The 27,995-nt window shown below is 36.4% G+C and overlaps 1 protein-coding gene across 1 annotated transcript in view; it reads right to left on the reverse strand.

Annotated features, from left to right (window-relative positions):
* CCDC73 (coiled-coil domain containing 73) overlaps nt 1–27,995 on the reverse strand; it is a 160,954-nt gene that overhangs the window by 70,854 nt on the left and 62,105 nt on the right. Inside the window, exons 5-9 of the mRNA XM_074230433.1 lie at nt 26,372–26,407; nt 16,576–16,650; nt 7,431–7,469; nt 2,539–2,674; nt 2,173–2,252 (exon numbers count right to left, since the gene is read on the reverse strand). Coding sequence (XP_074086534.1) covers nt 2,173–2,252; nt 2,539–2,674; nt 7,431–7,469; nt 16,576–16,650; nt 26,372–26,407 — 366 coding nt within the window. The remainder of the gene's footprint in view (nt 1–2,172; nt 2,253–2,538; nt 2,675–7,430; nt 7,470–16,575; nt 16,651–26,371; nt 26,408–27,995) is intronic.

Here is a 27,995-nt window from a genome sequence, read left to right on the forward strand (position 1 = left end):
AATGCTTTCCCTCCTCATCTCCATCTACTGGCTTCCTAGGCTTCCTTTAGGTACCAACTAATGTCCCACCTTCTACAGGAAGCTTTCTGATTTTTTCTGTTCACCTGTGGATCCTTGCTTGCTTATTGTCTTCCCCATTAAGTTGTATACTCCTTCAGAGCAGGGGCTGTCTTTTGGATCTTTTTGTACCCCTGTTTCACAGTGCCTGCACATAGCAGATGTTTAATAAAGGTTTGCTGATTGAGGATTCCATGTCAAAACTAGATAACCATTTTCCCCTTGCTTCCTTCAAGGTTTACTTCAACCCCTAGCCACTAGTGTCATCATCTTCCTTGGTCTCTATATACAGAGTGGCTTGCTTTGGATACAAATGTCATCTGCCCCATAGAATGGAAACTCTTTAAGGGCTGAGGATGTTTTTGCTTTGTCCTTGGTATCCTCAGCACTTAGCAGAGTGTCTACCATACTTTAAACACTTAATAACTATTTCTTGATTCACTTACTGATTTTTTGAATGTCATAGCAAAGATTCTTCTTTGAGAACTAGTTGGTCTCGAGGGCCTCTATGCTCTATTTGGCAAAACTGAATTGTAATAATGATAAGAGATAGCATTCTGTAGCTTTAAGAACTTTACAAACATCTTTGATTCTAACAACAATATGGTGAGGTAGAAATCATTATCATTCTCATTTGCCATCTGAAGAAGTTAAGACTGAAAGAAATCAAAATGACTTCTCCAGAGCTTTCCAGCTAACAAGTGTCTGAGACAGAGTTTGAATTCAGTTCACACTAACTCCAAGTCAGGTACTCTAGCCACTTGCCCAATCGATCTGTCTGGTTTACAAATAGAATGATATTTATATTTGAACAGTTTTATTTTGATTTTCAAAGTGCTTTTACTTGGAATTATAGAATGTTAGAGCTCAATAGGACTGAAGAGATAATTTAGTTCCAGTATTCTTAACCTTTCTCAATTCATGCCCTTCTCAGATTTTTTTTCACAATTGAAAGAAATGTTAAATGCATGTAAGAAGTTAGGGAAATAGGGGAGGCTAGGTGGCACAGTGGATAGAGCACCGGCCCTGAAGTCAGGAGTACCTGGGTTCAAATCCGGTCTCAGACACTTAATAATTACCTAGCTGTGTGGCCTTGGGCAAGCTACTTAACCCCATTGCCTAGCAAAAACTTAAAAAAAAAGAAGTTAGGGAAATAAAGATGCAATATTTTTCCCATCCAATATTTTTCCCATTCATAACCTCCCAAAGGTCCCTGAACTTATAACAGAGGAAACTGAGGCCAAAGCACATGGAATGACCCAAAGTCACAAAACTGTTTAGTGGTAGAACCATTATTGGAGCCTAGGTTCCTTGAATGCCAGTCTATCTCTCTTTTCACTAAAAGTGAAAAAATAAACTTTTTTGTTTCATATTCACAATGACCCCATGTCTAGATAAGGGAGGAAAACAATATGCCTATTTAACAATGAGGGACTGAGATTTCCTTAAGGTAATAAAACTTAGACAAGATCAAAACAAAATTCAGGACTCCTGACTCTCAACCCCACAGTTTTTTCCCAATATAATTGCAATGATTATTTTATCATAACATAAAATAATCATTGCTATTAGAATTATAGTGAAGTTAGGTAACAGTTGTCATTTTATCTATGGATGTCCAACTTATTTCAGCTTATCAGAGCTGCTTACAACCAACAACTGTTAAAGGTCCTATTGACTCTGTAAGCTATCTTCAAAATTCAAGGCACTGGATGCAAAGAATAAGAATGAATGAATGTGGCTCAATTAGGAAAACTGAACAAACTGAAGTTCATGTTAGCATTGCAAAGAGCACTTTTTCCCCCAGCATCTCTATTAACAATATATAGTAACTTTTAGTCATTATCATGTAAGACTAATAATCTTAAAGCAATTTTTGTAGTGGTCAGACCTATGATTTCATTGGTCTAGAACAGGCCAAGAGAGGTAACTCTACCAATGTAGACTGTTCTACAATTGATAGTCTAATAAAGTTACCTGAGGAAATGAGATTAAATGACTTGCTCAGTTTCTGAGGATGGGGCTTAATCCATGTCTTCTGGCTCTCTCTCCATCATACCACACTGTCTTTGAATCTTAGAAAAAAATCTCATATAATGCTATCAAGACCCATACCTGTTTTAAACTGCATACTTCAGATTCTAGTTTTTTATTTACTGCTGACAGTCTCTTATTTAACTGAATTGCCTCATATACTGCAAAGAAATAAAAAAATTTAGAAAAATGTTTTATTTTTAAATATGCCACATCATTATTATTGTGCAATCACCTGCCCAGATAAAATAAAAATTAAACCAAAGATAACATGATTATTTACTGGAGAGAATTGGAGAAGTATTCAAATTTAGTTGTTCTACACCAAACTACAGTAAAGCACATTTAACTACAGTAAAGCACATTTTAACGATCTCATTTAAAAAAGTTTAATATTCTTCTTTAAAGACATATATATTTATAATGTTTAAAATCTTTAATACTTACCATTCTGTTCTAATTTTTCATGACTTTCCTTTACCATTCCAAATTGACACATGATTGTAGCATAATACTTCTCTATTTCATTCAGCTGCTGTTGATGATCTTCTTTAGCCAAGAGGTGTAACTGAAGCTTTTGTTCCTTTTATGAACAATAATGTTAAACTCAAAATATGTTAATATACTGTTTCAGCAAATGACATTAAGCAGATGAATTATTTATAACAACTATGACAAATAATTCCAGAGTATACACATTATTAATTCTTCAAAATTATGTATGGAATGATTAAGTTTTATAATATTTCTAAATCTAAATAAGTTTAATTTTTGTAGTAATTTTGCTATTCTCATAAGAAATCATCATTGGGGTTTATGTTTCTCCGGTATCCAATCTTTCATTCAAGATAAATAGACAAATATGGGGCAGTTAGGTGGCACAGTGGATAGAGCACTGGCCCTGGAGTCAGGAGTACCTGGGTTCAAATCCAGCTTCAAACATTTAATAATTAGCTAGCTGTATGGCCTTGGGCAAGCCACTTAACCCCATTGCCTTGCAAAAAAAGATAAATAGACAAATGAGAATAGAAATAAAGCATTTTTCTGGTTAATCATCTCCATTGTCTTCAATTCTCCTTTCTAGGATAAAAAATTAAGCTTGTCTTATAAAACAATCAAATTCTTGAACAATTTTGATAAAAATAGTCAGTAAACCTTTATCAAGTTCCTTCTAAGTGCCAGGTACTCTGATACACCTCAGGACACAGGTAAGAAAAAGAAAGACAAACTGCAGTCATCAGAGGGCATGGAAGTCAATGGGGGAAGACAATCCAAATGATGGGGTCAGAAAGCACTCAAGGAGGGAGCATGATAATGGAGGAGTTAAAACCAAGCAGAGCAGCAGGTGGGAGATAATATCATCCTATCCACTGCCATCCACACCTTAGTCCTCGTTTTCATTCTATCTCAACTAGACCCCTGTAGTCCTCTAGTCTCCCCTGTTCAGTATTTCCTTGCTCTGAACCATCTCTCTATAGAATTATCAGTTGAGCCACCTTAAAGTAGTTTTGATTATGTTATTCCCCTATTCAGAATAGTTGCCCTCTGCCTACAAAGTCCTAGTCTGGCAATCAGGTACATGCCCTACTCTGACCCAAACTGGCAGCTCTTTTCCTCATTTTTCATTATATGTTTGATATATCCTGGATTGGTCACATTTCCTAAACATATCTTCCACTTTTCCTCTTGCTGTCTTTGCTCATGGCCCTCTTTCTATGTATCTTATTCTCCCTCTGTCAAAATTCTACCCATTATTCTGGGAACATTTCAAATGGCTTTCTAGGAAGCCTTCTTTGATCCTGTCAACTCTACAACTTCTCTTTCCTCTAAACCCTTAGAGCACTTTGTATCCCTTTCATAACACTTGCCATATTATACTTTTTAACTTCCTTACTAATTTGCTTATATATTCCTATTAGCCTATAAATTAAAAGCAGACAAACTATATCCTGTTCATATGTACATCATAAATATGTTCATAGCAAATATTTACTGAATTGAGAGGCACCATCTTTAATAGAAAGCTCCTAAATTTGGATGCTGGAGACCTGGATTCAAATCCTGGCTCCAATACTTGATATTGGATTGAGTGACTTAATCTTTGTGAGCATCTGAAAACAGAAGTATTAATAACAATGTCAGGTATTATTACTTAGTACATTCACACAGTTATTGTGAGGAAATCACATTGCAAACCTGAAGGTTATGCATATATGCAAGCTGCTATTAATTTGGTTGTCAGGAAAAACAACCCCCACCCCAGTGGCAGAGGGGAATCCCCTAGCATTACCTTTGAGAATCCAGGGGTCAACTCTACAAGAACCACTTATCAGAGAAGGACTTTACAAAAGGATTTCTAAAAGGTAGATTTATGCACAAATCTTCAGAAGCATTATCTGCTAGTTAAAACAAAATATAATCTGTACTCATTCTCACCTTATTCAAGGCTATTCAGAGGTCAAAGAAAATTTCCTTAACAGAATTCTCACTGAATTTTAGAGGCCAAGATAAAAAAATTTCAGAAATAAAACCTGAACTTTCATTTCTTCTGCAAATTGTTGAACAAATTGCTTTGGTTATCTTCTTTTAAAATCAATACTTTGTCTATGCTTTTAAGAGACCATAACCTTTGGAGTTATAATTTTCAAGCAAAATCTAAACTGTAGGGACAATCTAATGTTACATAAAGGCATAGACAATAGTTAATAGTATTATTTATAAAAACAAAAAACTATATGTTCACATTTTTAATTTAACAAAGATTATGTCAAAGTGGCTATTTCACTGATCATTTTATTGAATGCTTTAATATTAAAATTTAATTAAATTAAGTTAATTTTCAGAAAAATTGTTTTCTCTTAAACCAGACATTATTCATTTTCTTCAAATATAAACCAACATATAATCACAGAAAATGAGGGAAGAGGTCTTCCACCCTATGACAACATCTATAAAAGATAACGTGGTCACATAGCCTGTGTCAGAGATATGACTTGAACCCAGGTCTTCCTATCTCCAAATTGGCCACGCTCCAAAATTTGCCACGCTCCAAAACTTGCCGGTCCTAATTTTCACATGATGAAGACTTCTGGGATCACACAAAATAAATCTAATTCATCTTCTAAATACTAGTCCTTCAAATATGCCCACAGTATTATTTAAGTATTATCTAATAAACGTTGAACATTCCTAGTTCTTAGAATGATCCTGGAATGACATGGTTTCAGGTCCTGTAACTGTGGTTTAATAAGTTTTCACTCCCCTTATTTAACTATATTAGGTGCCTAATGACACACTATAGCCCATATAAAGTAATAACTGGTTAGAATTTAATATTTTATCATGGTAACTTTAATAAACCAATCATTTAGATTATAAATGATGGTTCTTTTGCCACACTAAAGCCTATTACCCTTGGTTATTTTTTAATAGTGATTGTAATGAATTTTTTCATGAGGAACAGGAATTATTCTTAGAGTGGGGAATGCAGTTATCTATCTTTTAATATCCTCTTTAGTTACTCAGTTTTCACAATTTGGTTGAATGGCAGCTCCTGAAAGATTTCAGTAGAAGTTTAATGCTTACCCATGGGAGATAAATGCAGGGAGAAAAGCTCCAGGGTATTATTTTCAAAATTACTTCTTTCAGAGCACCAAATTATATACTTTAATATACTAGTGCCTTGAAAAGTTGATTTACTGGTCATGGGTAAACATCTTATTTCCAGTTAATGTCTTGGTCATCTGGGCTTGCTATAGCATCAAACAATGGGAGTGAATTGTGTAGAGCATTTTAGGATTGCCATTACAAACAGACAAAAGAGGGTTCAAGTCCTACCTCATCCACAGACTGTGTGACACTGGACAAGTCACTTAACCTCTTAGTGCCCCAGGCTACTGCTGCTAATATATATATGGGTAGAGATAGCTCCTGACACATAAAAAAACCATACTCATTAAAAAAAAGATTAAAAAAAATCACTTAAGATGAAAACAATTTAAAAAGTAGTTTCCAACTTTTTAAATAATTATTTAAGAAATTTAAAATGTTCTGAGTGGCTACAAAATATACATTTAACATTTGTTTTTCAATTACCAATTTAAAAACTATGATACAATTGAACCTTAACTATTATTTTAGTAAGTCCCTTCTATGAGTTTGTAAATCATAACAAAAGACAACCTAAAAGTGAAACAAACCAAAGGAGATTTTTTTTTTTAGTGTTTCAACATCCTTTAAATTATACATATTTGTTTAACAAAATTTAAAAATGAAATAAGACAAAACACATTTTATGTTGCCTTTGATCTTTAACTTGTAGCCTTATCTCCCAGGTCAAAGGACATATTATTCAATTTCACCATATTTTGTGTAAAACCACTGTAGCGTTGAAGATGACTTTCAGTACAAATGTCATGGTACTTAAAGCTAAACCGGACTCTAGTTTTTCGGCTTCTTAATTAAAATCATAGTTTATAATAGTCTGACAATATTATCTTTATTCTTTCCAGCTGAACAGCAGCAGAATTTTCACAGCTTTTATTCAATCAAGCTTAGCAATCTTTATACGGCTCTCTTTTATTTCCTAATACAGTCAAAATAGGTTTCCAAAGAGGCATCCTAGTTACTTTGTACAGCTTTGTATTTAATGTTATAAGAAATCATCCCCTCATGCTTCCAGCCCTACCCTAATACCAAACCTAAATTTAACTCAGTAACAAATTTTGCTATCCTCCCATTCTCTAATCAGACGAGGATAAGATAAGCCTCTGCAAAGAAACACTGTGCAGTTGGAAATGGAAAAGGAGTATTACACTAGAAGGAAAAAAATATATAGTTTTCAGAAGGCATACTACATATATAATTATAAGGGGAGAATGAACAAGAATACTCCAAAAATCTTATTTTATGCTAAAATATTAATTTTTAAATATACTGTATAATTCTGGCACATATCTAACTAAAGCACTATTTCAAAATGAAGATTCTTTTCAAAAATCAAAGGCTGTAACATTTTTAAAATCTAGATTTGCATATATGCTCAATAATAAATTAATTAAATCTAAGTAGTTTTTTAATGTTACCAACTCTATCAATAATTTGATAGCTATTCAAAAATCTATTTTTAACAAGATGAATGATAAGTAATCTCAAAATAAATTTAGAAAATAATTTTGGGAATAATGTTTTAAAATAATTTCATCATTAAAAATGATATTAATTATAAGTATCAACTACTGAAATACTATTAAACTCTCAATTTTACATTAATAGAAAAAATAACAAGCTGCCCCTTATTTCCACATTAGAAATAAAGAATAAAGTTGTAACTTCCTTACCATTTCATTTACTTTCTTCTGTAAAGAATATTTTGAAATCTTGAAAAACAAAAAAAAATTTATATTAGTTACTTTTCATAATTTCCTCCTGATGTTAAAACTGTATTTTGTAAACTATGGCACTCATTTTCCATGTAATATTTTGTTTTAGGTTAGTAAATTTTCAAGTAAAAATGTGAATATTTCTTTGCACTTCTGGAAGAGGCATATTTCTCTACACAACACTACAAGACAGTTAAGCTGATAATAAATCTCAATTTGTGAGAATGGGGAACATGTGTTCAGAGAGTATTTAAATGGGATAGAAGAAATAATAATAAAATATAGGATGAGAGATGATTGAGAGGAAAAAGAAAAGGATGGAAGGGCAATTCAAACCAGAAAGGCTACCACTCTGATCCCTAATTTACTACTGCAAGATCTGAATCCAAAGGAAATTCACCAAGTGAATTCTCATTCTTATTCTTTAAACACCATCATTTTCTCTTTTACATACATTTTGCCTAACAGTTCATCAAGTTTCATTAAAATCCACCTTCCAAACCAGCCAACCTTTCCAAATTATCTTCCAAATTTTAAGTCTATTTTCTCAACTGACAATAATTAATGCTAAATCCTGTATCACACTAAAAAGTAGCTAAGAAAAAATAACTCTTAAACATATAAAGTGAGAGTTAAGACCAAAAGCTATTTTTATCCACATCTTTATAAAAATACCAGACACACTTGGGTGTTACAGTCAAGTTTGGTTTTTTAAAAAATATTTATTTCACCCTATAGATAGAAATATTACAGCAAGCATACTACTGACATTTTGAAAAGCAGTAAGGCTTAAGAGGACTAAATGCTGTCCTTGAAGTCAGGAAGAGCTAAGTTCATATCCTATTTCTGGTAATTACTTACCAGCTGTGTGTCTGTGAGCCCCCAACTTATGAACATAAGGCAAGTCTCTAAGGTATTTTTCTTAAAGTATGGATGGGCTACAATTTTCCACAGCTATGAAATCATCAATTTTTGAAGTATAGGGTGTAGAAGTTTTTTTCAACTATACAATTTTTGCAATCTTGTGATAAACATATCCCCATCATAAGAACAAAACTCAGGAGGTGTCAATTTTTGCATTATTTATAAAATTCAATTTCAAATACTGATTTTTTTTCTCTTTTACATATATCACTCATTTTATGAAAAAGTTGTGATCACAGAGTTACAGAATCTCAAAGTTGGAAAGGTTCTCAGATAACCTCTGTAACCTGCAACTGAACAAAACCCATTCTGCAACATGTTGGACAAATAGTCAGCAACTACTTGGGACCTTCTAGTTCTACTTTCTAAGACAACCACTTTAGTACTGCTCTAATTTGTAAAACCTTCCCCCTTGGACCAAATTTATGTCTTCCTCCTTTCTATACCTTGCTCTTCATTCTGCCTTCCGGATAATAAGGCTTAACGTTAGCACTTCAAATGTTCAAAGACCAATAGCTTATTTCCAATAAGTCTTCCTTTCTCCAGGCTCCACATTACCACTACTCCAGTCCCTCCCCTCATACTAGTCACTATTCTGTGGTTGCACCCTGGTTTGTGGATGTTTTATTAAAATGCAGCCCTGAAACTAAACAAGACCCCTCTTGTATTGTACAATAAAGAGTACTAACATTACTTTTTTTTCGGGAGGCACTTTAAGTTCTCATCAGTGATTTTAGTTTCCATGTCACACTGGAGCCCAAATAAGCTACTTTCCAACTTTTGTGCAGGAGCTGCCATCTACTCAGGTCTTCTTCATTTTCTACTTCTTAAATGCATGTTTAAGGATCTCACATTTAATCTTGTCTAATAAAAAATTATTTAAGGTGAAGGCTATTTTTCCCTTTAATTTCTGGTATATATTTAGGGAGCTATCCCCAGGGGAAAAATTCTTCAACATTCAAAAACCTTAAGTAAGAAAAGAATCTGATCAGTGTCATCATGAATACTGTAGTACCAAGCCTGTTTTCCTAATTCTTAAATCTCTTATTTCTCCATAAACAGAATTTTTCACATTTGAAAATCCCCCTGAAACCTAGTTGCCCTTTTCTCTTCCTGCTTAAATAGAGGGCATTGGATTTCAAGAGGAGGCACCACTCTGAAGTACATGATGTGCTCTTTGTGCCTGCTCTCACTTCTCAACCCTCTTCATTCGGGTTTTCCATCTCAGTTCTGAATAGAAACTGTTCTAAACAAAATGGGAAGAAGGTTGAGGACAAAGGGAACAAGTATTTTAGAGAACAGACTTTGATCCAAGCTCTGTGCTAAGTGTTTTACACTACAACCCGCTGGGGTAGGTAGTTATTATCCACATTTTACAGTGGAGGAAACTAAGACATGTTTGTCCTAAGTGACTCACCCAGGGTCTTCCAACTACAGATGTCTGAGGCCAGATTTCATCTCAGATCTTCCTGCCTCCAGGCCTGGTGCTCTCTCCACTGCCTCAGTTAGCTCCCCACAATTATTCATTATCTCTTAATTTCCAAATTCGATGGTATTTTCTCAGTCCTTATGCTGCTCAGCACTCTCTAGGGTCTAACTTAGCCTCTCTTCTCTCGATTTTTTGCCCATCCATATCAGGCCCTTTTCTGTGGCTCTCTCTGTCTCAAAGCTCTGCCCTGAATCATTGTCTACACTCACCATTGGAAATTTTTAATTATCTCTGTGCAGATGACTACCAGATCTCTCTAGCAGCACCATTTTCTTTCTTTGGCTCTTATTCTACATCACCAAAAATCTATTGAACATTTCAAAATGGATGTAGATTTGTCAAAAACCTACCCCTATTCCAGATTTCTCTTCTGCTGCCTAGGGCATCAATATCCTTCCAGTAACCCAGGTTTGAAACCTCAGTTACCCTTAGCTTCTCATTCTCTCTGCATTCCACATCTCCAATTAGTTGCTAAATAAGGTCAATTCTGATTCACTGTTGTGTCTGTCCTCTTCTCACTACTCATATAGTCACTATATGAGTTCAGGGTCTACCTCTCTCCTATGCCATTGAAATGGTGTCCTGAGCAATCCCCCTGCCTTGAGTCTCTCTCTCCCTTCAAACCTGTCCTCCACACTTCAGCTAAGGTAATTTTTCCAAAGAGATAGATCTGACTATGTGACTCCCCCACCCAATAAACTCCAAAGGTTCTCTATTAGATTTCAGGTCAAATGAAAATTCTACTTACTTCATTTTTAAAGCCCCTCACCACCTGACTCCAAATCAAATCACCTTTCCAGCCTTGTTATTTATCACTCACCTTCCCTCACTTGCTGGTCCAGTCAGAATGTCCTTCAGTTCCCCAAACATGACATTCCATCTCCAATCTCCATTCTTTTATCCTGGCTGTGCCCTATGTCTGAAATGTACTCATTCCTCACTGATACTGTTTCCTTTAAAATTTAGTTTCAAAGGTTTGAAGTCTTTCTTGATCCCCTCAACTATTAATGCTCTTCACATGACATTAACTTGTTCTTATAGACAGTCATATTGTCTCTCCCAGCTGAATGTCAGTTCATTGAGAACAAAAACCATTTCATTTTTGTTTTTGTAACTCCAGCACCTGGCACAGACCTGGCACATCCTACACCATATATAATCTGCATTTGGGAGCATAAGCACATCCTACACCATATATAATCTGCATTTGGGGGCATAAGCCTTTCAAAGATGACTTATTAAATTATTCTAATTCTAATGGCATGGAGAAACTCTATCAAGACTTCTCTATGCATAAATACTAAAGTTAAAATAGTTTAATTAATAAATTATCTCTGGCAAACCTTTACCAAAAATGTAGACTACAGTATTTTTTCTTCAATAATACTGAAGGCACTTAATAAATATTGATTGATTGGTTGATTTTAGGTCCTACTTTTACTGATTCAGATCACTTTAAATTTGCTAATATTAAAATAAAGACTTTCATTTATATAGCACTTTTAAGGTTTCCAAAACTCTTTATTTATATCATCTCATTTGATCCTTGCAACAATCCTCCAATACTACTGTCACCTACATTTTACTGGTGAGGAAAATGAGGCACAGTCAATGAGTTCCATAATTAATAAATATTTGAGGCATTCTATCTTTTTTACCCCCAACTGACTTTCAGAACCATAGAATCATGTATTCCAACTCACTCATATGAATGAGTTACTCAAATATCAGTGACAGTAAGTCACTAACAGAGCCAGGACCAGTTTACCTAAATCCTGTAGTACAATCAGCAATTTGGTTACCACTCTAAAGAAGTTTTTTTGTTTTTTGTTTTTAGGTTTTTGCAAGGCAAACAGGGTTAAGTGGCTTGCCCAAGGCCACACAGCTAGGTAATTATTAAGTGTCTGAGACCGGATTTGAACCCAGGTACTCCTGACTCCAAGGCTGGTGCCTTATCCACTACACCACCTAGCTGCCCCTCTAATGAAGTTTTTAAAAAATAATATTTATTTTTCCAACTACATGCAAAAGATAGTTTGCAACAACCACTTTTGAAAGGTTCTGAGTTTTATATTTGCTCCCTCCTTTTCTCCCTCCTCCCTCCCCTGATAGAAAGTAATCTATTTGTAAAACTATGTTAAACATAAATGCAAATTAATCATGTTGTGAAAGAAGAATCAAATCAAAACTGGGAAAAAACATAATACATGAGATAACTTTTAAAACATGAAGATAATAAACTTTGGTATGCGTTTAAATTCCATAGTTTCTTCTCTGGATATGGATGGCATTTTCCATAATAGGTCTCTCAGGATTGTCTTTGATTATTGTGGGTCTGAAATGAACATGTCATCACCCAATGTTGTTATTAGTGTGTACAATGTTTTAAGCAAACTTTTAAAGTTAGTCTTTAAACTTGCATACAAAGTGACTTCTAAAATTATTTGAATGGAAGGTGTCAATATTCCACCACACCCAATGTAACACTCCCTTCTTATACATTAGAAAATGTTTGTCAAGTATTTAAGAGCACTACATGCTCATGGAGAGAACTCACTATTATCTCCATTAATCAATGAATAATTTCTTCAATGTTTTGATTGTGCATTGTTAGTTTGGAGCTATTATGGGGAGAAGGGGGAGAGCATAAGGAAAGGGGGTTAGAAGGACCATGTGATAAGGGAGAGAAAAGGGAAGGAGAAAAAAACAATGCAGAAAAATCTAAGTGATACTCATATAAGGGGTTTTTGTTTTGCTGGTAATTTCTTTTGCTCTACTAAGATAAATCAGATCCTTAACAGATCCTTTAAGTTTTCTCTTACTTGGGAAAAATTCGAACTTTTATTGCTCTATGGTATCCATGGATCATGTTCAGCAGACCATGAGGTACACTATACATCACCTGTACTATGTCATGGGTTGAACAAGGCAAAACAAATCCTTAGAGCTCTTGCACAGAAGGTCAGCCATGTGAAGGAATTTCTTTAGCTTTTAAAATACTCTCTACATTAACCAGGTAATTAAACATAAAGAGAATGACAGCAAAAGAAACCAATTTATTTTAAAAGGAATGTTAATAGAAAAGAGTATAAATAGCAATATTAACAACAGGCTCCCTTTATCAACCAGTGCTACAGTTCAGAGGAAACTCAACACTTAAGAAAAAGATTTAATGATAATCAAGAAATTCAATTTTCTTAAGGCAGTAAACCCTATTGTACCTTTTAAAATTTTAATAAAAATTAGAATAAACTTTTGAAAACATCTATAATAATAATAATGACTATTTTTCTGATTACAAATATAACTCTAGAAAATGTCTTCAAATTATAAAAAAATAACAATTCCATCTATTAGAGTCAATTCTTGTTTCTGGTAAATATAACTTACTATAAAAGTTCAAAATTCTCAAAGTATATTTTAGGGTTTCGGCAAGAAGAGAACACTAAAGGAACTTTGGAGATCATTTTGTCCAAAGCCGGATTCCTATTATCTATAAGGAACTAAGGCTGAGAGAACTTAAGCAGTTAGAAGATATACCAACTTGATTTCCAAATTCACTCTTTTAAATTGAAAAACTTAATTACTAAATGCAATGAAATTGCTACAACTCACATTGCAAGTAAAATACACCCTAAGTAATATTTTAAAGCTTTTGTTTAAATAAACTAAGTTGTCCTTCCCTCCTCACCCCAATCCTATTTCCATGACCACTGAAAAGTTCAGTTTTTCTAAGTCTTAAAATGTTAAAGTTCAAGACAATTCTGAAGGACTTATGATGAAAGGTGCTATCCATTTCCAGAGAAAGAACTGAATACAGATCAAAGATACTTCTTCTTTTACTTTCTTTTATTTTGGGCCTTTCTGTCATTTTTTTCACATGGAAATGTATTTTGTAAAACTACACATTATGACCTATGTTAAATTGTTTTCCTTCTCAATGGGGGGAAGAGAATTTGAAAAAAAAAGAATGTTAAAATTGTTCTTACATGTTAATTGGGGAAATTAAACGTTAACTATAAAAAGATAAACATACAATATTTTATGGATCTTCTTTTTTATTTTTATTTCAATGGCAAAGTATCAGTTAAGCTCAGAATCAAGAAATTGCGGAATGATGGAAGGAACACTAGACGGAGACACTAAAGACCTGAGTTCAAGTTCCAACTTTGTCACTGCCTTCTTGTGTCACCATTCTTGGACAAGTCATTCAATCTCAATATCTTCTTGTATAAAATGGGGGAAATCACACCTGTCCTATTTAGCTCATGAAGTTGTTGTGAAGTTCAAATGAGATATCTGTAAAAGAACTATACAAAGTTAGGATATTATTTTTCTTTTTACAACAGAACTGGTTGGCTAGATAAAATTTGGGTATAAGGTAACTAAGCTCAAAGACCACAAAATTTCAATTTATTGGTAATGCTATATGACATTTGAGTCACTTGAATAATTGAATTTCCTACCTAAATACATCCCCTTGGGATTCTACTCCTTACCTATCACTTCAGTTTCTGCACCACTAAAACACTTCTTTATATTTATCACCATTGGGCTCTGAAGTCTTCAATAGCTCCTCACCAAATACTTGCAGAGTAATGTTTATGACTCTATGACACCCTTGAGGCCCTGCCCTATTTCCTGCTGGCTAGGTGACCTGAGCCTTAGTCACCTCACTTTCCTGGCTTTTAGTAGTCTTCTCTATAAAGTAGCTGATTAGGATGATCTCAAATACTTGCAGGTTCAGCTTCCTATGAACTTTCTTCTTCTAAAATAAATTTGTATTAATGTCTTTTGTTTTCTACATCATCATAGTTTTCCCCAGGATCCTTCCTCCTTCCCCTTCCATATAATAGGATGTTTTTAAAGTCAACATAAAGAAGAAAATAAAGAGAGTAAAAATAAACAAAACTGAGAATTCAATGAAGAACTCTGAAAACATGCTATGTTCTCACTCCCACCTCCATAAAAAGGATATTGTGGGTGTCTTCCCTTATCTCTTCATTTGAAACATTCTTGATCTTTATAATTTTTCTGCATTCACCTTTAGTTTTTAAAGCTGCAGAAAAATTCTTGTCCATGTTCCCCCAAAAATCTCTTTTAAACATTTTTAACATACCCAACATAGCAAAGCATAGCAACCAGCTATATGTGATATCAAAGTAACTTCTCTACATACTAATGCAAAAGTAAAATAAGGTATAATTGAAGAAGAAAGTAAGATTGCCATTTTGACCATTATCTATGAAAGACTTTAATCTTTTAGAAATGATAGTCATTTGGAATTGTGATTATGACAGTAATTAATCTGTATAATATTCACAAAGTTATCTCCTCCTCCTCCTCCTCCTTCTCCTCCTTCTCTTTCTTCATATTCCTTCTCCTCCTTTCCCTACCTTACCCAGGAGACATTCATAGGACCTATGATAATCATGGAAGAGTTGACCTGCTCTACTTCTATCCTAGACTGGTTCACCCCTCGTTTGGCACCTCCTGCTCCCAGAGCTTCACTATACTTTTGATATATTTAGTGTAGACTCTCAATCAGATTAGCCCACTAAGCTCAGAATTCCCAAATTCAAGAAGGGATTAGAAGTCTGTACTACATCAAAGCTAAAGTTATTCAGGAAGAATTAACAGAAAGCAGAGAATAATAAGATAGTTTTGTTTTTTTTTAACAGAATAGACACATTGAGGCAAAACACAAAGTAAAGGAGTCCAATGAATCTAGTCTTCTTAAACTCTAATCTCACTTCATTGGCTCACTGTTGGGTGTGCTTTATACCTAATCCCCCATGTTTTTGTACTAATTCTCTCCCATGCCTGAAATGGCTCCCCTTCTTTTTGTTTCCCTTGTTTCTTTCAAAACTCACCTCTAATCTAACTTCTTCAAGAGGTCTTCTCTAGTCCCAACTCCATACCCCCAAACTGCTTTCCCTTCTACGATTATCTTCTATGATTTAACAGGTTTTCTCCATTAGGATATAGGCTTCTTGAGGTTTTGTTATATATAATATTGAGGAAATGTTTAAGAAATATGAGGATACTTCAGACTTCTAGGTTTTGCGACCAACACCATGGAGGACTAAACATTTTCTTTCATTATTAAAATCACTCAAACAAGTACAAAATGGGAATTATGTCTAAGAGATAAAACAATTTCAGTTGTCTCCGTAGTCTAAGACATCAGGAACCCTAATGTGATAACAGCATGATGAAGTAACAGTTGAGGAGATGAATGCTTAAAGGGCTCACTCAGCATGCCCTCCCCACCTGCTACCACACTGTGGAAGGGCTTACAAAAGAGCTCAACTCTGTACAGCCTCTACATACACCAAGGAAAGGAAAGCCTGCTCTGATACAGAGGGCAGCCTGGCAGTACATACTGTGCTATGAATGCTATCAGCTTGGAACAAGAGCAGGAAGAGAGAGAGAGAGAGAGAGAGAGAGAGAGAGAGAGAGAGAGAGAGAGAGAGAGGCCTGAATGAATGACATCCACTTGGAGCAGAGACTAAGGTCAGTGAATAGTGAATTCCCAAGTGTGCAAAGAGGCTAGTATAGCTTTGAGGTCAAGCACCTTCTCCCCTCCCCATTCCTCACTTGCCACCACAATGTCATTGAGACGAAGGAGTCAGAAAGTAAATGAGAGTTAAATACAAGAAAAAAGGCTGAAATTAATAGTTACTCCACCTGTAATCCTTTTAATGTTTCCTTCAGTCCTTCTATTTCTTTTTCTTTTATTTCTGAAGCAACTTGATATTGTCCCTTTAAATAAAAAATTCAAGCGTAAACATCATCATAAAAAAGGGAAAACTCTAAATCTTTAAGATCAAAGACCTACTTTAAAACATTATATTTAACAGAATAAACATTTTTGGTACTTCTAATTTCTTTTAATTTTAAAATATTTCAAAGTTTTGAGGATGTTTTACCTATGAAAACTGAAAGCATTTGTGAGCTACAAAACATTTCATCAGTGAAATATGGCTACCTAAGAATCAGAATGATGATTATGCAAAGAGGCATAACAGGAAGGAGTTATATATATATATGAGTGCCCAATACCCAAATGGACCTGTGACCTCATTGATGAAGCTATTTTCCTCCAACAAAGTTAATCGCAATATATTTATGCTAGCCCATCCTATGCAATTGTTTGGGTCCTCCCAAAAATTTACCACAGAGGTTGCACCATTCACCATTTGAGAGATCTTTATTACTTTCTCTTGAGACTGTGAGGACACCAGTCGAGTAGGGAGGAGTTTCCATTGGTTATCTTTCATTCTTGCCAGGGGACAAACTCATGGTATACCTCTCTGTGATCCTCTGTGTCATAATATTTCTGGCTTTTGTGGGGGTAAGTTGTGAGTTGTGAGCAAGAGGAAAGAAAGGAACTGAGATTAATAAAAGGAAAATGCGTAGGTGATTTTGACTAGTAAAGGCTAGAAAGTGATTGGGGAGAAGAATTTTGGGAAAAAATGATGAAAATTTGAAGTGAAAAGATCTCCAAGTCCATAAACCAGTCTAGGTTTTACTTCTATTTTCTGGGAGAGAAGATTGAAGGAAACAAGATTAGATAGTAAAAAAAAAACCCACAGAAAAAGATTCAGGGACATAGGGAAGAGGGGTAAGAAAATAAGTGGAAAGACAAGGCAAGGTAAATAAGAAAATTCTAACACAAAGCAAATTATTGCTTTGTGGATTGATATATGAGCCTGAAAAACTGGCAGAAGGTTGGTACAAGGCAAAAAGAATATTTACTAATTCCAATGAATGCATTTTAAAAAAATATCTCCTACTCCCAAGAACTGAACCTTGGCATTGTAGCAGTTTGTAGAAGGAACAGCACAGAAAAAAAAGTCAAACCTTGAAAAGAATAATCATAATTTACAATATCCTACCATTCTTGTGGAGGAGAGAAAAATGAAGCCAGCTGATGATATAATTAGATGGATTCTGAACTGGTTATATGATGGGCTCAAAGAGTATTCATTAATAGTTCAATGTCAACTTGATAAGATATTTCCATTGGAGCACCTCAATAATCTGGACTCGGCCCTTCAGTCTTTAATATTTTTATCAATTACTTGGAAGGAGCAGATGAGGCCAATAACTAAATCCTTACATGATAGTTGAGAGTGAAAAAGATCTTTGCAAACAGAACATTAGGTTGAATCCAATAATTCAATAGGGATAAATTGAGTCCTACCTACTTTTACTCAAAAATTCAATTTTGCAAATATAAGATAGAAAAAGCATATTTAAATAGTAGTTTGTCTGAAAAAAATCTAGGCTTTTAGCAAACAGCAAGCTCTCTATATAGGGACATAATTTGTGATAGATCCTCTCTCAGAAGGAAGTGGCCCTTCTTGCAATAGCCCTTCTTTCTACAAAAGCACTACTCTATCCCTTGTGACTTCCCTCATACATTGCATCCTCAATTTCGAATCATCAATATTTCCCTATCAACTGGTTCCTTCCCTACTGCCTTCAAATCATCCCCATACAAAAAACAAACTAACAAACAAAAAACATCCCGCATCACTTTTCACTTTCACAATCATAGAACAGGTTGTCTACCAACTCCCTCTACTTCCTCTCTTCTCATTCCTTCTCCACATTTTGCAATAAACACTCAATGGAAAATGTTTTCTCCAAAGTTCCCAATGATTTCTAAATTGCAAAATCTAATGGTCTTTTCTCATTCCTAAAGCTTCTCAATCTATGTGACCACCCTCACTTACTGATTACTCAGTCCTATGATACTATTTTTACTTGCTTGTCTGATCACTCAGTTTCCTTAGCTGGTTCATCATCTATTTCTTGTATACTTTCTGTGTATATTCCACAAAGTTCTTTCCTCAAGTATCCCTCTCCTCTCCTCTCCCCCTCCCCCCCACATAGTAACCTCATCAGCTCTAGCTATGAAGATGACTCCCATATCTATATCTATATCTAGATAGATAGTCCTAGTCTCTTGAATGCCTATAGAACATTTAAACCTAATATATTTTTTCTTTTTAAAACAAAATTATTTATTTATTTAGAATTTCACAATTTTTCCCCAATCTCACTTCCCTCCCCCACAAAAGGCAGTCTGTTAGTCTTTACGTTGTTTTTATGTAAACCTAAGACATTTTAAATTCTAAAGTTTAAAACTGAACTTATTATCTTCCCCCTAAGTTCTCCCCTCATCCAAATTTCCCAACTTTTGTCAAAATGATTTTGTCATTTTTGCAGCAGCTTCAATTCTTAATATCAGTGTTATCTGGAACACACTTCATTCTTCCTCATCCCATGTCTAATCAGTTGCTAAGTTCTGCTGTTCTGCCTTTACAACTTTCACATATGATCCATTCTCTGTACTCATGTAGCTACTACTTTAGATCAAATCTTCAATATTTTATTATTGCAACAGTTTCCTCATTGGGCCCTCTTCCTCAAGTCTCACTCTACTCCAATCTATCCTACACACAGCTGTCAAGGACAGTTTCCTGAAGGACAGAATTACCAATGAGAATCCTCTACTCAGCCAACTACAAGGACTTCTTTTTGACTCTAGAATAAAATATAAACTTCTCTATTTAACTTTTAAAGTCACATATATAATCTGGGCCAAATCTTCCTTTTCTGCCACATTGGACATTATTCCCTCATCCACTTGCTGCAAACCACACACCAGCTTTCTCTCTTCACTCAAGACACTCCATATCCTTGTCTCATGGTTTTGCACTGGTCATCCTATATGCCTGGAATTCACATCTTTTTTAACCTTTGCCCCATAGAGTGTCTCCCTTCATTTAAGATGCAGCTCTAGCACCATCTTTCAAGATCCCTCCACAACTATGACCTTCCTCTCAAACATCATTTTAAGTTACATTGTGTGAATTTGTATTTATTTTGTGATGTGACTTGGTGTTCACCATGTCCAATGTCTATTGATTGTTTTTTCAAAGTAAGCATTTATTAAAAAATAGGCATGAAGCTTTTATATGGTCTACAAATCTTTGGCTTCTCTCATTTCTTATTTCTGGATCCATATTTTCTAAAATTTTTGCTGACTTTGCCTATCACCACTATTTCATTAAACAGTCATGTTTAATTGTACTTTGATAGGATAAAAATACATTAATTTAATTTGGAAGATTTTATCAAGCACTTGATAAAGTTTCTTTACATCCTTATTTATTTTATTTTTTTAATTCTCATTTTGTACAAATGTTTTGTTTTACATTAATAAAATATTCTTGTTTAAGAGTAAACAAAATACCCTTCCCCCTGCCCCCATGAATATAGACTTGCTTGGGCGATAAAGGGGAGAGAAAAAAATTAAAATTAAAAAAAAATAATAGTAATAATTATAGGTATGGCCAGGTGGCGCAATGGACGAAGTACCAGCCCTTGAGCCACGAGCACCCGAGTCCACATCCAGCCCCGTAGATCCAACAATCACCCAGCTGTGTGATATGCAAGCCATCTGATCCCCACTGCCCTGCAAAAAAACAAAAAAGGGGGAAAAAAGACCCAAAATAAAATAAAATAGTAATCATAGTAAGGGTGGCTGGGTGGCAGACAGAGCATTGGCCCCTGAGCCAGGAGCACCCGGGTCCAAATCTGGCCTCAGACACCCAAAGATCACCCTGCTATGTGGCTCCAGGCAGGCCACCCAACCCCATTTGCCCTGCACCCTCCCCCAAATAATAATAACAAAAAATGTACTTCAGTCTTTGTTCCAACACCAACAACTCTGTCACGGGGGGATCACATTCTTTATGGTTAAGTCCATTGCAAAAGTTGCTTCCATATTTTTCCAACACTGCCATTGCTGATCGCAACTCCCTCCTTTCTTATTTTTCCACTACCATGTACTATATTTTCTCTCTCCTTTCACTCTGACTCTGCTGTAGGGTCGTTGACTGGTGCAGCAGACAGATCCTTGGTCCTGGGGCCAAGAAGCCCTGAGCCCCCATACCACCCATTAGGCCCAGAATCCACCTGGCTCTGTGGTCCTGGGCAGGCCTTCCAATCCCAGCCCCTTGCAAGAAGTAAGAAAGAAAATGTGTTATATCTGACCACTCTCCCGCCATGGTCCATCCTCTCCTCCTTTATTCACATCCCCATCCCTTCCCCCTGCTCCCCGCTCCTTCTTACTCCAGTTGTCTATACCCCACTGAGTATATTTGCTGTTTCCTCTCCTAGCCATCTCTGATGAGAGCAAAGGTTCCCTCATTCCCCCTTGCCTCCCCCCTTCCATATCATTGCAATAGCTCATTGTAATAAAAAAATCTTATTATGTGAAATATCTTGGACTATTCCCCCTCTCCTTTTTCTTTCTCCCATTACCTTTCCCTTTTTTTTCTATTGACTCCATTTTTACACCATATTTTATCTTCGAATTCAGCATTCTCCTATGCTTCAACTATAAAAGCTCCCTCTACCTGCTCTATTAACTGAGAAGGTTCATATGAGTTTTATCAGTGTCATTTTTCTATGCAGGAATACATACAGTTCATCCTCATTAAGTCCCTCATATTTCCCCCTCTCCTCCAATCTCCATGCTTCACTTGAGTCCTGTATCTGAAGATCAAACCTTCTGTTCAGCTCTGGCCATTCCAAAAGGAACTTTTGAAATTCCCCTGGTTCATTGAAAGTCCATCTTTTTCCCTGGAAGAGGACATTCAGCCTTGCTGGGTAGTTCATTCTGGGCTGCATTCTAAGCTCTTTTGCCTTCCAGTATATTATATTCCAAGCCCTACGAGATTCCAATGTAGTTGCTGCTAAGTCCTGTGTGATCCTGATTGCAGCTCCACGGTATTTGAACTGTGTCCTTCTGGCTGCTTGTAATATTTTCTCTTTGACTTGGGAGTTCTGGAACTTGGCTATAATATTCCTAGGGGTTGTTTTTTTTGGGATCTCTTTCTCGGGGGGATCGGTGGATTCTCTCCATTTCTATTTTGCCCTCTGCTTCTAGAATATCAGGGCAATTTTCCTGTAGTAATTCTTTGAAAATGATGTCAAGGCTCTTTTCCTGATTATGACTTTCAGGTATTCCAATAATTTTTAAATTATCTTTCCTAAGTCTGTTTTCCATATCAGTTGTTTTTTCAATGAGATGTTTCACATTTTCTTCTAAATTTTCATTTTTTTGGTTTTGAAGTATTTATTCCTGATTTCTGGTAAATTCATCAATCTCCCTGAATTCTATTCTTTGTCTGAAGGATTTGTTCTCCTCAGAGAGTTTTCTTATCTCTTTTTCAATCTGGCCAATTTTGTTTTTTAAGGCATTCTTCTCCTCAATAACTTTTTGAACTGTTTTATCCAATTGACCTAAGCTGGTTTTTAGCATGCTATTTTCTTCAGCATTTTTTTGGATTTCCTTGACTAAGCTGCTGACTTCATTTTCATGTTTTTCCTGCATCTCTCTCCTTTCTTTTCCCAGTTTTTCTTCCAACTCCCTCATTTGGTTTTCAAAGTCTATTTTGAGCTCTGTCATAACCTGAGCCCAATTTCTGTTTTTCTTGGAGTCTTTAGATGCAGGAGCTTGTGCTTCCTCATCTTCAGACTGAGGATTTTGATCCTTCTTGGGCTCATTTGCAAAATATTTCTCAATGGTCTTCCTCTTATTTCTTTGCTTGCTCATTTTCCCAGCCTGGGCCTGGTTTGGGGGTGCTTCCTGAGCTTTTGGGACACTCCCACAAGGGTCTCAGTGTGTGAAGCTCTGTCCTCCCTCCTGGTCTGTGAATGACCATAAGCGCCCCCCTCTGCCAGGGGACTGAGGTGGGGGGCCCTGTTGTTCTATGGGGGGACCTAGACTGTGGTCAGGATCTGAATGTGGTCAGAGCCCCAGAGTCCTGTTCCAGGGGCAGAGGACAGAGCTCTGCAGTCTCTCTTCACTCCCCTCCCTCAGCTCAATGGGCTCATGCCCTGGGGGCTCCTGCTTACAGGCTCCATCTGCTTCTGTTTCCTGGATCAGGGCTGGGGAAAGACCACACTGTTCCCTGTGTGCCCCAAGGGCTGGGCTCCACGTGCTCGCTCTGGCAGAGGTCCCCCGCTGTTCCCCCACTTTGTGCCCGGTGCTCCCCGGGGTGCAGCTCAGGAGACTCCCTCGCTGCTGTGGGCCACGGCTCCCAGCGCCCTGGGGCTGCCTCCGGGAGGCTGAAGTTCTTTGGCTCTGGGGGGCCACCCCTCTGGCAGGCCGCCCCTCCGACCCTGGGGAGCAGAGCCTTTCTGCTCTTTTCCAGGTTACCTTGAGTAGGAGAACTGCCTTGCCGGGTCCCTTTGTGGGTTCTGTCTCTCGAAAGTTTAGTTAGAGTCCTTAGTTTCAAGTTTTATCACAGTGCGCCTAAGACTGGATCACTTCTTGTGGCTATCTTGGCTCCGCCCCCCCCCCCCCCCCCCCCCGTCCCGTTTCTTTACATTCTTATCCTTTGCAATACATGTTGGTGCATAAGCTGCAATTTATTTTCAATAAATTCATCAATAAGCATTTATTAAATGCCTACTTTCTATCAGACACCCTGCTAGGCATTAGAGCAAAAACAAATCCCCACCTTTAAGAAGGATACAATCTAGACAGGGGAGACAACACATATATGCAAGATGTTGTTCAGTTGTTCAGTTCCATCCAAAGCTTTGTGACCCTATTTGGGGTTTGCTTGGCAGATACTGGAATCATTGACATTTTCTTCTCCAGTTCATTTAATAGATGAGGAAACTGAGGTAAACAGAGCTAAATGACTTATCCAGGGTCAAAGCTCATAAGTGTCTGAGGTCAGATTTGAATTCAGGAAGATGAGTTCCCAATTCCAGGCCTGGCACTCCACCTACTGCTCTCATATGTATATACATAATTTGTAACTAAAAAAAGAAATATCAAGGTAATTTTAGGGGAAAGGCACTAAGAGTCAGGGAATTAAGAAAGGTTTCATTTAGAAAGTAGTAACTGATTCACAGTTTAAAGAAACTTGGTACTCTAAGAGTTGGAAACAACCAATGCAAAGGCATAAAGGTAAGAAACTGCTGCATATGAGGAAAAGCAATAAGATCAGTCTGGCTGGACTGAAGCATGGGGTTCAAGGAGTACTATGTCCAATAAGAAAGATTGGAGTTCAGTTGTGAAGGGTTTTAAAAATCAAAAGGTCTGTATATTTGATCCTGGAGATGGAGTAACTTACTGAAAAAGGGAGTGATGTAGTCAAATCAACACTTTAGGAAAACCAATCTGACAAAAAGAAGAAGAAGAAGAAGAATTTAGAGAAGAAAGAGGCTCCAGGCAGGATGACTACAATAGTTCAGGGAGAAGGGATAAAGAGCAGCATCTAAGTGAGTAGATAGAGGAGGAGAGATGGAAGAGATATGGATGTAGAAACACACAGTTTGGCAACTGATTAGACATGTGGACTGAGTGAGAGTAGGGAGTCAAGGATAATCCTAAGATTGGGAAGTAACCAGAAGGAGAGTGGTGCCTTTGAAAGAAACAGGAAAATTCAGAAGAGAAATGGCTGTGGAAGAATAGACAATGAGTTGTATTTCAGACTTCATCCAACCTGAAAATTATTTTGTAAATACTTATCATGAACACCAATTTAAAAAAGTCAATGAAATTGTTTCTTATTGCCTTTGAAAACACAATAAAGTCAATTCCTTTAACTGTCTCTTCTACTTCAACTTCGTTTGGTCTTCTGCTTTCATTTCTAATAAAAATTTCAATATGATTTTTTTCCCCTTTGTTGGGCACTAAACAAGTTAAACTTGTCTTTCCAAGACTTCCTAGAAGTAAGTGACTGAGAATGAGGATTCTAGAGGCTCAACTAAACTAGGAAATATGTGGGTGCAAACATTTTTTCTTGGAAAGACTTCCATTTGGGGTTTTCTTGGCCATATAAGAGAAGACAACATATAAATTCCATATGGAGTTTTCTTTATCAGAGGCTAAAACAACCTGGCCTTGGCAGGTACAATGAGAGAAGAGTGGAATGAGAACTAAAATTAGCCTAGGCATACAAGTAGAATCCAAGCAGCTGGATCCAGGACAATGGTAGGGGGCAAGATATCATCAATGAGATCAAGCAAAACAAAACATATTCTTTCCTTCTTCTTCCTCTGTTTACTGAGTACTTACTGAAGAAATCTACATTTGAGTTCTAAAACTTATCTAATCTTTTCCCTTTAAGCCCCCAACCCAGAGCTAGAAGAAAAGGTAGAAGAAAGAGAAACAAGCTCTAAAGATCCTGTAACTTGCTACCTTCTGTTTTACTGATTGCTTGAGTTTCTATGATACTGATAGTTTTTAATAAATCCCATGGCCATTAAGAATAAACTATCCAATTTATGACTTGGGGAGTTGTGATTGGGAAAAGGAGTGAGAAATCCAAAGTCTAAGTTGAGGGCTCAACAAGTAGAGAGGAGATTTTCTGTTTTTCAGTTCCTTTGGGGCTTAATCTAGACCATATCAACAGACCTTTACTGAACCTAGAAGCCAGCTTAGTGCCAATGGATCTCCCCTAGAGTCAGTAGGGTCTGGAGAGAAGGCCAGACAATTCAGAGGAGGCCAAAGTGCCACCTGGTGGTCCAGCCATCCACTTACAGTTTCAGGATAGCTGACCCTTATTCTCAAGATGACAGAAGGCAGCAGAGGACACTAAGGAAGGACCACTGCTTGGAGCCACCTAAACTCACTGTCACACAAGATTTGCAAATCTAGAGTATTAACAACCAAATCAGAGTTTACAGATGACACAAAAATTGTGATTCTCTGTACACTCTGATTCCTTTTCTGCTACCATTACTGCAGAAGCACTGAAGGCCATTTCTAAATTTCTCTTTGGTTTATGGTTTGCTACAGCCAAAGAATCCACCACCGAGTAGTTAAGCTCTGCACCCTCAGGTTGGTTCTCAGGAAGCCGACTTGGTCTGCTCCTGGGACTCTACTCAAAGCTTTCCCAGAGTTCATCATCACCTTGCAGATGCCTTCAAAAATCCAGGGTGACCCTGACACCACAGTATGGCTGAGGAGAAGGAATTTGTGGAGGGGACCCATAAAACAACCTATTTATAATAAAATATCTAATATGTCTAAAAGTTAGTTACAAGAAGACAAGAGCATTTTTTAAAAGCAGTCTTCATACTAAAAATCACAAGGTCTCTAAATTCTAATGGGTCTAAAATGGATGTTCTCTACTACAATAAACAACTGCTTAATAACTTGTGAACTATTCATTTTTGCATATCTTAGCCACAGAAAATAATTCATCCCAATGAGCAGCCTCCATCTATCCAGCACATATCTGAGTCATGACTTCCTAATTCTAGTTGATATATTCTCAAAATTAGTTTGTGGAAGTCTGCCATATTTAGAAAGGTAAACCGTGTGGAGGAAACAATTACAGAGAATATCCAATCAGCAATATAGAATATTTTTATATATTTCTTTTGATAGTTAACTCTCAATTATTTTGTAAATTATTAAAAAGAATGATATAAATACCTTTTCTTCTTCCATAGCACACATCCTTGTTTGCAACTTGATCAACGATTGAAAATTTAAAAATACAAAATAACAACATATTAATTAGATTGTTCTTATCAACAAAATAGACATCTCTATTATAATGCAAATTATATTCATAAAATCATAAATTTTTCTAACTACAATATCCCCTAATTACACTCTAATCTAACGATCTCATCTTATAAATGAGAAAACTAAATCCTAGAGAAATGAAATGGAGAGGAAGAGGAAAAGACTTGAAAAATAAAGCTATTTTTTTCTTTAATGTACCCTTTTCCTACCATCAACCTAAGAGATTAAGACCCAGGTTAGTTTCAACCTTGACACTAACTAGTAATGTAATCTAGTTCCTTAACCCATTTGGGCTCTACAAATCTGAAATCCTTTAGTGTGACTTTCTGCTCTTCTCTGCTCTCCAGTTCTCAAAATCTTTTAGAGGCTACTTTCTGTCAGCCCAAAGTCTCTCTGAACAGCATTTTTTGTTTTTGTTTTTTTTGTGGGGGGGGTTGTTTGTTTGTTTGTTTTTAGTTTTGCAAGGAAATGGGGTTAAGTGACTTGCTGAAGAACACATTGCTAGGTAGTTATTATGTCTGAGACCACATTTTTTTTGTTTGTTTGTTTTTTGGGGAGTCTTTTGCAAGGCAACCTGGGGTTAAGTGGCTTGCCCAAGGCCACACAGCTAGGTAATTATTAAGTGTCTGAGACCGGATTTGAACCCAGGTACTCCTGACTCCAGGGCCGGTGCTTTATTCACTGTGCCACCTAGCCACCCCACTGAGACCACATTTGAACTCAGTTCCTGCTGACTCCAGGGTCAGTGCTCTATCCACTGCGCCACCTAGCTGCTCCTGAATAGCATTCGAACCAGCTTCTCCCTAAACTCACCATTCTCCCAAATTAGTCCAAACGCCAAAAAAGTCTCGAATTCTCATGGTTAGGCTGACCTCAGCTGGGAATAAGGGAGAAAGATATAGGGATAAAGGAATTCATACAAAGGGTATGATTAATATGCTAAACCCTGAGAGCATAAAGGCAGTGACAGTTTGAAAAAGTTGGTAAAAACCTAAATGAATCTCTAGTTGATGGACAATTGGGGTGGAGACATTTTTAAAATAAGAAGTCCTTCCAAATATCTTTCCAAAATTCTCTCCAATTAGATACTGAATAAATACAGATAGATATATGCAACATTACAGGTATGTGTGTGCATGTGATATACATGCAAATGTGTGAGTATATATACGTATGTGTTTTTATTTATAATATATATATATCTCCATATCCATTTTACACACACACACACACACACACACACACACACACACACACAAAGAAAGGATATAGCTACATAAATATATGTGTATGGATTGTCTTTGTTGTAGGTGGAGAGAAGAATAAAGGAAGAGGAAGAAAATACATAAGCTTGAGAAAAAAACCTGCAAGGGGCAACTTTCTCCAGGGTATTCTGATGTAAGCCTATGTGTTAGGCACTTTTCAGTCATGTCCAACTTTTCATGACCCCAGTTATGGTTTTCTGGGCAAAGATACTAGAGTGGTTTGCTATTTTCTTTTCCAGTTTATTTTACAGATGATGAAATGA

The sequence above is a fragment of the Macrotis lagotis genome, chromosome 3, assembly GCF_037893015.1.
Source record: "Macrotis lagotis isolate mMagLag1 chromosome 3, bilby.v1.9.chrom.fasta, whole genome shotgun sequence".
Lineage (NCBI taxonomy): Eukaryota > Metazoa > Chordata > Mammalia > Peramelemorphia > Peramelidae > Macrotis > Macrotis lagotis.